Source organism: Botrytis sinoallii (assembly GCF_014898435.1).
Source record: "Botrytis sinoallii strain Bc 23 chromosome Unknown BSIN_001, whole genome shotgun sequence".
Classification (NCBI taxonomy): Eukaryota; Fungi; Ascomycota; class Leotiomycetes; order Helotiales; family Sclerotiniaceae; genus Botrytis; species Botrytis sinoallii.
Window position 1 is genome coordinate 700,477 of NW_024066028.1, and position 11,929 is coordinate 712,405.

The 11,929-nt window shown below is 37.1% G+C and overlaps 1 protein-coding gene across 1 annotated transcript; it reads left to right on the forward strand.

Annotated features, from left to right (window-relative positions):
• Positions 1-3,189: 3,189 nt before the first annotated feature.
• Positions 3,190-5,688, forward strand: EAF02_000168 (uncharacterized protein; the record flags this gene model as incomplete). The annotated part of the gene is made up of 3 exons (XM_038896216.1): positions 3,190-3,811; positions 4,130-4,419; positions 4,468-5,688. The coding sequence occupies 3 exons, from the start codon at positions 3,190-3,192 to the stop codon at positions 5,686-5,688; spliced, it is 2,133 nt and encodes a 710-aa protein (XP_038763075.1).
• Positions 5,689-11,929: the final 6,241 nt, after the last annotated feature.

Consider the following 11,929-nt stretch of genomic DNA (forward strand, 5'->3'; position numbering starts at 1 on the left):
CGAACTACTTGTCATGTACCTTAGTATCCTATCATGGGTCAACACTTAGATCTATGATCTCTCAAAAGCATGGAAGGATATGTCGTATTGCTTTGCTTCTTCAAATATAGCTTCGATACTGGAGGAAGCGAAAGCGAAGAAGTCAAAATCGAGGGGAATGCATAAGGAAAAGAGTAAATGTCCTGAATTATTCCCCATGTTTTCCCCACACCGCTTCTTCCACGACGGGTGTTTGCAGTAATGACGCTTTCAATCCATTTATTCTTTTGATAATCCGACAAGCTTTATATGATGTACCGACCGAAAACCCCAGAATCGCTTCATGCAAGAAGCCGTTTGTAAGTATCAGTTTATGTAGGTTCAGAGCCGGGAAAAATAATCTATCATTTTTCTTTCCATCGATCAATACCGAGAAATAACAACAGAACGGAACGCATGAATAAGCATTGATAATTGCTTTTTAGAAATAACCTGTACTTTGATAAGTATTTATAATGCCTAATTCGTCTTCTGAGACAAATTGGACGATGTGATTTGTGATTAAAAGCATGCTTCGTGGCTGAAATTCAAAAGGCACCCCCCCCTCTTGTCCAACCAGGCCATCTGCAAACTCTTGCAGATGACTTTCTCGAAAAAGAAAAGACAGCAAATGACCGGAGGTACCCTCAATCCTATCACAAACATCACGAAATGCGGGATTCAGAGGATTTTTTTTTACATGAGCAATCAACTCTCCCTCCTATAGACTTCACTTGGAGGGGTAGAACCAAAAGATGCGTTTCTACAACGTAATTGCTAACAAGAGTTACGTACCTATAGTATGATGAAAGATTTTCTTTTGTACAAGTACAACAAATTCAATCATCCCCGTTCATCCACCTTGCTCTAGTGCATTGGTGATACGACAACAGGTGCTGCACGACACGTTCGCAACTCCGAGAGCTGGGGTTGCCGTCCCATCATTTTTTCTACAGCTGCAGGCATCTCTTTGAACCCGGCTCGCTCTAAGAATCGTTCACGAATTAATGCAGGAATTTCCGTATACGATTATACCGCATACCGCATATCGTGCAGCTGCAACGCACACTATCGGGGAAATGAGAAGATAGGGATCTTTTTATTTCTTCTCATGGGTGAAGGGGGAAAAGCGGATGGGAGAATGCGCGGAAGAAAGGCAGAGATTTAACAGCTAATAACGAATAACGAATAACGGACAACGAAACACCAACAAAATAAACCCCCTTTCCCAAGACGTGTGTGTGCTCGATATTCCGGGGCTCACCCAGACGGTATAATAGAATATGAGACATACGATACGCTTAGAGAGAGACCGATAACTGCACTAACAAGACATTTGATAACGGCACCGAAGCACGATATAAGAATACGCCATTCTCTTTCGCTGATCGCTATATTCCTCCGGTCGGGGGAGGTGGTGTGGAAAACAGTCTGTTGTAGGAGCTTGGTATAATGTATATGATGTATCCAAACCCATCCACATTCGGATCCAATATCTAAAACCATTTGGAAAAGAGTCTAGGAAACTTTGAGAACAGGAATGCATACATGAGAAAGATTTTTTGAAAGGAAAAGAGAAGCAAAGAACAAAACTATAAAGTTCGTGACTGCAGATGTGCATTTATGCACCCAGGATGCGTGAGTGATGTGTTTCTATTATTGTCTGTATGGACTTCATTCGCATTTTCCTTCCTTGTCCTTCGAATTCAATCACCATCTCGCATATATCTTCATGCATTATCTGTCGTAATAGCAGCAACTCTTCCGGGTCAGACTGACATGCATTTGGTAAGGTTTTCCAAGCAAATGTGAAGACGCGGTTCTCATTGGAGCTGAATCCTTTGCATTGACTGATGTACAGGTACAGATACAGATCTCAGTATTGGATATGATCTCCCGCTCCGAATCATGCTTTGGGGGTTAATGGGGGGTAATGCTTTGCCAAACAAAGAAGTCTTTTTTTCTTGTATCCAGCCATCGAGCCGTTTTATTTTTTTGATACATTCATTACCTTGTTGTATCGGCTTGTTCTTTTCCCCTCTTGCTTTGACCATTCGGAAGAAAGGATACATGATATCTCTCACTCATTTTCTTGGCTGGCATGAGAGAAGATAATTATATTTATTAAGATAATAAATATTGTTGCAAACATTTTCATGAAAGGATTCGGATTGAGACTGAGAGAGAAAAAGGGGGGAGAGGAGAAGGGATTTATTAGAAAAGTAATCATAGAATGAGTTGAATCATTGAGTTGAATGATTCACTTGTTCACTTATTCACTTATTCACTTATTCACTTATTCACTTATTCACTTATTCACTTATTCACTTATTCACTTATTCACTTATTCCTCACCTGCTCACTCATGATCATCAAGGTCAACTCATTCCTGATGCAAATGATGACTACTACCGAGGACTCCCACCAATCCCCACGCTATTACGATATCGGAAACTAATGATTCAGATAACAACCCCACCACGACCACCATTACCCATTACCACCATTACCACCACCACCCGCTTACCTCCTCCATACATTCTACATTATTTTTCCCCCATCTCATATCTCATACTTTCCCATTGTGGATTTGTGGACTTCTTCCGTTGAAGACCGCATGTCACCACATCACCATATCATCATATCACCATATCACCATATCACCATTACACCATTCCACCATTCCCTCGATTCGTTCCAATTCAATTACCCTTTTGACGACACCACCACCACCACCACCACCACCACTCCTAATATCATCATTATTAGAAGAGACCACACCATTTCAACGAACAAGACGCCACCACATCCCGCATCTCATATCACACTTGCTACTTACTATTCTACGCCCAATCCTGCAAGATTCATTCCAATCTCATCATAAGTTACAACACACATACACCTTTTCGATAGGCCGAGGCCGCCCATGCCAGTAACACTAAATCGCACATTGCATCGCGCATCTTGTACGGCTCAAAGATCCCAAATCTGTCATTGTCATTCAACCGGTACCCTAATTTACTACAATTACTTATTCTTCTAGCTTGTGCTCAGGTTCTCACGCCAATCCACATCACCCTCTTACTCTGGCTACAAAATATTCCTCCGCGAGATCGACTTTTCTATCTATGAAAACTGGTAATCGAGTGTAGTAAAGACGACGACGGCGCAATGCTTTCAACTCCACTGACTCCTCCTTATGGAGATTCGACAGATAATATCGAGAATGACTCATCCAATGGCCGCATGTTGACGGGCGGATCGAACTCTTCCTATATAAATCAACCATTTGCGCTTGCAACTCCGACGAGTAATTCGAGTATGATGTTCAACGAATCTAGCGAAGAATATACACCAGGGGGTCGCTCCTTCTCTGAGGATATGATGGAAGAGTCCGATCAGGATATGTCTGATGGAGGAGCGCCCTTGACAACAATGCCATCGCATGCAGAAGAACCCACCACTGATATGGACCCAGGAGATTCTGAAAATATATACAATAATGATCCGGTAGCACTACACAATGACTCTCAGTACCAATCCTCGGCCAACCCGTTCTATACTCAAAGTTTCATGGAAGAATTTGATGTGCCATCGGAACTAGGAGGTAGCTTATACCCATACGGGGCCTATGTTCCTTTACCTTTACCTGAAGCCATTAACACCACCGATTTGCCAGCTGTCATGTCAGAGGTTTCGCAACAACTACAACATATTCAGGATGGGCAAGAGCATGGAGATTCTGAATCGACCCCAGATGAACATCATGATATGTTCATAAATCACAATCAGAGTACACCCCCTGCTTCATATGTTCAAAATTTCCTGGTGCAAGATTCTCTTTTTGAAGAAGATAAAAGTTTGATAACGTGGTATGACCTCTCAGCTTGAGGGGCGCTTTTCACGTTAGCTGCGTTACTAGAAGAAGACAAGGAATCTGTTGATCAGGGTATTGGCCATGTCACTCCCCATGAAGTTGATCAGGATGTTGAGTTTGTCGTTCCCAATGAAATTGATCAGGAAGTTGACCATGTCACTCCCCATGAAACTGATCTTGACATCAACCATGATGCTCACAATATTGATGAGACTGATGCTAACCAAGCTCAAGTTGACAGCCAATCTAATATGAATTTCGGTGTCTTTCTCGGCGACTGGGCAACATCTTTTGCTCGCAGAGGCACAAACAATTCGAAGCCTTCACAGGCCGCTATCACTGCTCATATACTTGCCGATGATTTTGAGCCAATGCGGAGATGCGACCTTCAAGGGGAGGAATGTGACATTCAGAGAATTGATTGGACAGACTTGGGGGTCACACGATTGGAGGCTAGACAAAGACGTCGGGCCACTTACAAAAACTATACCAACCTTGTATACCCCAATCGTCCACAGCTCAATGTGAGTTTACTCTACTTATGGATTAGTTGTTGATCTGACCAGATTTAGCCCCGGCAACTACATGGCACAAGACTTAGAAATGTTGATAATTACTTCAAATTCCGCCAAATGGATTTTCAACACGACGTCCACATTCGACACTTTCAATTGCGCAACTTAATTACCTGCCCCTCACAAAACTGTGTAATATACGCCGCAAAGACAAAGGTGTTGTATTATGACCCTACCTTTGAATCGACTCCTCGCGTGTTAATGGATCTTGGCAATCCAAGGACGCAGTCATATCATTCTTCCTTGAATGGGTGTCAAGTTTCCACTCTCACCAGTGGCCACGAGATCGTTGTTGCAGGTGGATTTGAGGGGCAATACGCATTGATTAGCACTAGGGTTCAAAAGGATGCGAAACATACTGAAGGCGTGATTACAGAGCACCCAAACGATATCACAAATCATGCCCAAGTTCATCTGTCAAGGTCTTCCTCGCCTCTGATTACCTTTGCATCAAACGACTCTGGCATTAGGACTCTCGACGTCACAACCAACAAGTTTATTTCAGAGCATATGTATGATCATGCTATGAACTGCACAGCTGTATCACCCGATCGACGTCTACGTGTACTGGTCGGTGATACTCGAAAGGTTATGATCTGCAATTCCGAAACAGGGCAAACTTTACAAGAGCTTGAGGGTCATCTTGACTTTGGCTTCGCGTGTGATTGGTCTGAAGATGGATGGACGGTAGCGACTGGAAATCAAGACATGCAAGTTAAGATTTGGGATTCTCGCTATTGGAATCGACCTGTAGTGAGTATTGCTGCAGATATGGCTGGTGTCAGGAAACTCAAGTTTTCTCCTTTGGGTTCTGGTAGGCCAATTCTGGTCGCAGCGGAACCAGCAGACTATGTCAACATCATAAATGCCGAAACGTTCGATAGTAAACAGACTCTCAGCTTCTTCGGAGAGGTTGGAGGCTTCGACTTTACTAACGATGGCCAAGAGCTGGTTGTTGCAAATTGCGACACCTTGAGGGGCGGGATAATCGAATATGAACGTTGCGATTTTGCTACCGAAGGTTTGTGTGGGAAGGATGAGCAACTGAGAAATATGCTGGAAGATGACGAAAGTAGATATATGATGGCTGGGAGGAAGCGAAATTATGGCACCAGCCATCTGGCTGAAGAACTTCTAGAGGAGTCACCAGCCCTTCGAGGTACTACAAAGCGCCGAGAAAGAAGAGCAGCTCTTCTAACCAACTTGGGATCATTCTAAGTATTCCTATACACAGACACATTTCGATTACGGAATACCATCTACATTGTTGAGGGGTATATTCAATGAGCCCAGAATAACGCCTCAAGTATTTATAATTTGTTGGCTGGTCATTCAATCCCTCTATATACTCCGATACCTATATTTCAATATATACAATCCGCTACTGGTGGCTCAGATACAAGTCAACGGCACTCTTTTTTCCTTTGTTGGTATTTCATTTCAACTATTCGGCATTATTTGGAGTCACGAATTCATCATCATCATCTTTGGTGATTTGGCATATGGGATGAATGAATGGCATTCCAGGAAGGACTGCATTGGCATGAAATAAGGAATACCACTTGGGGACAAATTCAAATCTTCTAAATTAGCGATGGAGTTTTGGGGCCAGGCTTAATTCCCGTATTTTTTTTCTTCTTGGCGAATTTTTTTGGTTTGGTAGGAAGGATTTGGTATGGATCTCAAGGGATGAGATGGAACATGGAGAAGGAATCCGAATGTGTAGGGAGCATTATAAGTTTGTCTATATTTTACTTCACTTCGATTTGTGGCATTTTTGCGCCAGTTATCAGGCATTTTTTAATTCGTTCTACTCGGGGGGGAAAAAGATTCAATATGGGCTGGGATTTGATTTGAGATGTGTGAATGAGATTGTGGATCTTGTCAATAAGGAGGGCCTGGACATTGTGAAGTGGATGGATTATTTAAGGGGGTTTTGTGGTGTGAAGCGGATGAAATGGAATGGCATAGAACTGTTCTGGTTTTCATCGGCACATCTGTCTCCAGTGTAGCATGGAACGGTACATAGGAACTTCAGCAGCCTGAATGAATATACAAAAGTTATTGAGAATTAATGGATATCTTACTGTGTCTGTTAAGCGGATTTATGTCTTGATATCTTGATTTGGGTGTTATCTGTTGAGGGGATAGATGGTCTTTCTGTGTTTTGGTTGTGTGGCGAGGGGTTTTGGGGATTTATATATGTATTTATATGGGTTTCTCTTTTGTGGTTCTCCAGGAGGTAGTACTTAGTATGCTAGTACATAACCTTACTATCGGGCATAAAAAATCATGCGGGCGGCGGGCGCTAAGCTTTGAGTTTCGTTTTAGGGCTAGTTTGGATGTAAAATCCGTACTGAATCCGCTGAAATAATCTGCACTTTGTGCTATCGCAGATTCCGTGATGGTATTAATCCGCTTCAAAAAGAGCGGATTATTAATCTGTAGTTTTATAGTTTGAATATCAAATCTGTCAAATAATTCATGGTTTTTCTAGAATATTTAATTTAAACTTCAATTCGATATTAAAACCCTATATTTAAAATTGAGAATCATATAAAAAGCTTTAATAGAGTAATAATCTTGAAAAAGTGCTTAGAATTGGAAAAGAAACATATTTTGATTTTATCTTTCTTCTTTCTTTTCTTTTCAAAGAAAGAATCTTTTTTTGAAGTATTTTTGAAGTTATTTTCTATATATAAAATTATTTCAATAGCTAATAATGTAATCATTATCCAAAACATCTCGAAAGCATCTAGGAAGTCGAAAATTATTGATAATGATAATAATCGAAGGTTTATATCTATACAAAAAAGAGATAGAAGATCTCGAATTCGAAGTTTTTCTTTTTTAATTCGTTATTCTAAACAAAAGTCTAAATCTATAGCAAAAGCAATCAAATCTCAAAGCCAATTTCGAAATCATAATATCTCCTCCTCTTCTCCTATTAGAAATTTACTATCCAGTTTCTTCTATAATAACAATACTACCTTCAATCAGAAGAAGATATTCTCTATAAAAAAGAAAAGCTATATATAAATATTTAATTCAAATAAAGCTTATTTTAATTATATTAATTTATAATATATAGTAGGATTCCGAAATTGATAAGAGGCTCTCAACAAATATCGATATAAACAATAATGAGAATGATAATAATAAAAGGGATATTGATAATAGCTACAACACCAATCAAAACCCAAAATATAACACCTGTAGTGATTCAGAAAGTGAAAAGAATCCCTTTACTGATACTATTGAAAGAAAGGATAAATCAGTAGATCCGGAAACTGAGACCAAAGATATTTCAAAGAAATCTACAAATCAGTTCAAATGGAAACCCTACGAAAAGCTTCTTTTAAATTTAATACAAAGTCATCTACAAAAGACTAGTCAACAACCAGGTTAATTCACTAAATGGAGAATACTTTATTATAATCAATTTGTATAAGCTATTGCTTTAGAGCACAAGATACATACTAATAGTAATAAGAATCTAACTAATGATCAAATTAAAAAGAAAATCAATTTGGTATAAACATTCTCTTTTTTTTATTGTTTATTTGATCTAATTGATTTGATTTAGATTAAGGAATATTATATAAAGTATTGGTATCTTTTTAATCTATCTGGTTAAAGCACTAGATTCAATGAAAAGAACAATACTATACAGCCTTATACACCTGATCATCTATGGAAAACGCTTCTACAAGCAAGCGAAGCTAATAATCGAAAATATCATTGGTATCGAAGTCACTATATAGAGAGCTGGTCGATTCTTCAATTTCTATTCGAAACTTGCACAGCTAATGGTAAATTTGCATATCACTTTACAGCTTTAATGCAACAAACAATCATTTCTTCGGATGAGGAGGATAATCTTGTTGATTCAATACGCTCTATACCTTTCTCAGATAAGAGTACTAAAAGATGAAATAAATATAGCTTTGGGATATACAAGATAAGGAATTCATATTTTTGAGATGTATTTTATTATTAACTGATTTATAATTAGAAATAAAGCGATATAAATAATCTATTACAAGCTATATATGGGATGCGAAGACTCAACACCTGTACGCGGTGCATCCTACGAACCTCCAGCTCTCTCTTGAGAGTCTGCAGAGCTAAGATTGAGTCGCAGATGGAATTGGAAGAATTGGAAGGAGAGAGGTTCAGAGATATAGCGAAGGATTATATTACGATTTTACGACAGCAATACCTACGAAGAGTTGAATACCAGCTTTAGACGCGGATACGAAGGTTACGGAAGCCCCGGTTAGATTCAACATCTACCATCGATTACTATTTCAAATACAGAAATATGATACGCAGTAGGTCTCTTCTTTTAGAAGAGTCTTTTCGATATAGAGCTTGCCGCCGCTCTACTCGTACTACAACCCTTTTTTATACCCTTTGGCTTTCAGCCACTCGAATACTACGACGACACAATACAGAGAATGCCATCGCTTTCAAATTAATACCATGCTCTGGGCATCGATACAATACAACGTTTTTCTTTTAATTTTCGAATTTTCGAATTTTCCGAATTGATTTGTGTGTGGGCAATAGGGCTTAGGATTCGGCCCTGCCCCACTATTTTCAACAGTTTCGACTATACACATCTAATAAGAGCTGGAGGATATCAAGCTTATGAAGATATACAAGGGGCTAGTTTAAAAGAGATAAAGACAGAGAAGAGTGGTGCCTTCTTCTGCTATCTCACTAGCAAGAGGACCCTTTGTTATATTGGAGGCAACTCGGGAGGGGATAACTCTTGCCTTTTATAGAAAGGGAGGGATAGCAAATTGGATTTAGGATTTTAAAAAGAGAAATTGGATATTGGGATGCTTTAATTGGATTAGGGGTAGGGGAAGAGTGAGGAAGGAAGTGTCTCAGAGGATGAAGACTATTTAATCTCTATTTGCACTCCGAATAGAGATCGGGCATAGCACCCCAGCATTCGTTTTTACTCCCCCAAATTGAATATATCTACTATAGATATCCACTAGCAGTTGTTAGGTTCTTAAAGCCTAGCCGTCCTAAATAGTCTTGGACTGAGAAAAGGACGTTAATTAAATCAATCAATCAATCAATCACAAGCTATATATCATCAAAAAGACCTCGAAAAACTGTTTCTTCTAAAATTGCAGATAGTTTACTTCATATTAATGAATCTTTAAGAGATTTTAATAAATCGAGAAACCACTTTAGTATCTTATATACTCAAGTCAACAATCTATTACCCCTTTGGTATTAAGTATACTATATGATTACATAAAATTACTCTAGCAAATATGAGTCCCTAGGGGCTGATATTGCTTTCAAGCTTGTTGATTTCCTACAATATCCGGTGCCTGGTGTTTGCCAATCTTATAGTGAGCTACTGATATTTATGCGTATAAGCCCATTTCAAGCAGAGTTTGTAAATAAGATCTGTAGAGAGCTTAAAGAGTAATACGAAAAGGAAAATAATGAAATGCCTTTATTATTCGCTTCTTTATAATAAGCTTTAAATAAAGAATGGCTTTCAAGTTCTAATAACTTTTGATTTGACAGTTCTATTTACTTTATTCTCTTTATTGTATATTTTTATTAATATAATCTTTATATTTATTTAATTAGATATTAATATTATATCTTTCAATACCTTTGTCTTATTTGATATTAATAATATATGAGTATAAATGACATCTATTCACTAGCCCTAGGTATATGAAATAAAGAATATAAGTATATAGTGATTGGCTAGTGAAAAATAACAAGTGAGAAACGGCTAATGAGAAATGGCTAGTGAGAAACGGCTAGTGAGAAAACTGTAAAGTTTAGTCTCTTAAGATATAATATCCACTAATAACAGGGGTTACCAACTCCATTATTCTTCGAAGAAAAATGCTATCTGTGTCTTTAATAGTTTGCCTCTTTACATAAAATGCATAATATTGTAGCACTATAAATTAAATCAATAATCTACTCAATTGATAAATAGAAAGAATAGAAAACGCACTTTCAAAATGAGTAACCATAAAGGATTCAGCTGCCTCTTGAATTGCTATAAGAGCAGTAGCATTCCATTTCCAATATTCTCCACCAAGTACAAATTGATCTAAAACCTCTTTAACTAAATGTTGAAAAGAGGCTTTTTTCAAGAGCAATTCAATCGATTTTTGATACTTTTTAATCTTTTGTAATACAATCGCTATACTTAATTAATAAGAAAGAAGCTTATAAATCAAGAAAAAGTTTATTTACTCCCTGCTTTCCATTGGTAAGCTCTTTTAACAACTTCTGCTTTTCCTTTTCTAGACTACTTTCTTGCACTTTGAACCTTTGCTTTTGAAGCTTTCTTTACACTCTTATTTTTAAAAAAAGGTGACCTTCTATCTACACCTAGCTTTTGTTTATTTGTTGATCTCTTTCCGATATTAGTATATAACATAGCTTCCCTATATAGTACGTTTGTAGTTTATATTACAGCTACAGGATTTCCTGGAATATAATGCTTTCAAGGCCTAGATTTGAATCATTTCAGTCTATTATAGAAAAGGTTTCAAATATTCAAAGAATGTATATCTAAAAAGCTTCAAGAATAGGGGCGAAAGGAATAAGCATTGAAAAATTAAATGTTTAGAAACACGTGTTTGTGAATTAATGTATCACGTGTCACATAATTCAACCAATCATACTACTTATTTCTCATGAAATATAGTTATTCCGAATACGAAAATATTACAAACAGCACAAACAACGCGCTTTTAGAAACAATAATAACAATAATAATAATAAACGTTATATTTATAATATTGAATCTCTTCTAAGCTTTAAAAAATCAAAAAGATACTAATAATAACTAAATCTAATAAGAAGAAGCTATAGGGAAAATAAGAAAAATATTAGCAAAAGCGAAAAGCTAGAAATGCATGTAATCGAAAGGCAAGAATAATATCTAAAAAGCTAGAAATCGAAAAAGAGAAAGATAGGAAAAAGTATTAGATTTTCTACACTTTAAAAATACTTTGCAAAATTTCTGATTTTTTAAAAGCATTAAAGAATAAATAAGATAAAATGGTTGTACAAACTTGATTGAATATTGAAATATAACAATCCCAATATATAAATCCAAATGAAAATCTAATTTTAATTAACTTTATTTAGAAAAACATTGAAGGTAAAAAACCTTATTCAAAACAACGATAATCCTGTATCAAAATCTAAATCAGATAATTCCGAAACAGATTTTGAGGGTTGAGAAGTTGATATTAATAAGAAAGAGGAAAAGAAAAAGAAGGAATCTAATAATAAAGAAGAAAATAATAAAATTAGAGAGCTTGAAAAGATTAACTTGAAAGATTTGAATATCAATCAAGAATTAAAACAAATATAAAGGTATAATATTTATTAATTCTATAAATATTAATATATAAGTTTAGGCAATTAGACTTTCTGGGATTTTGATTTG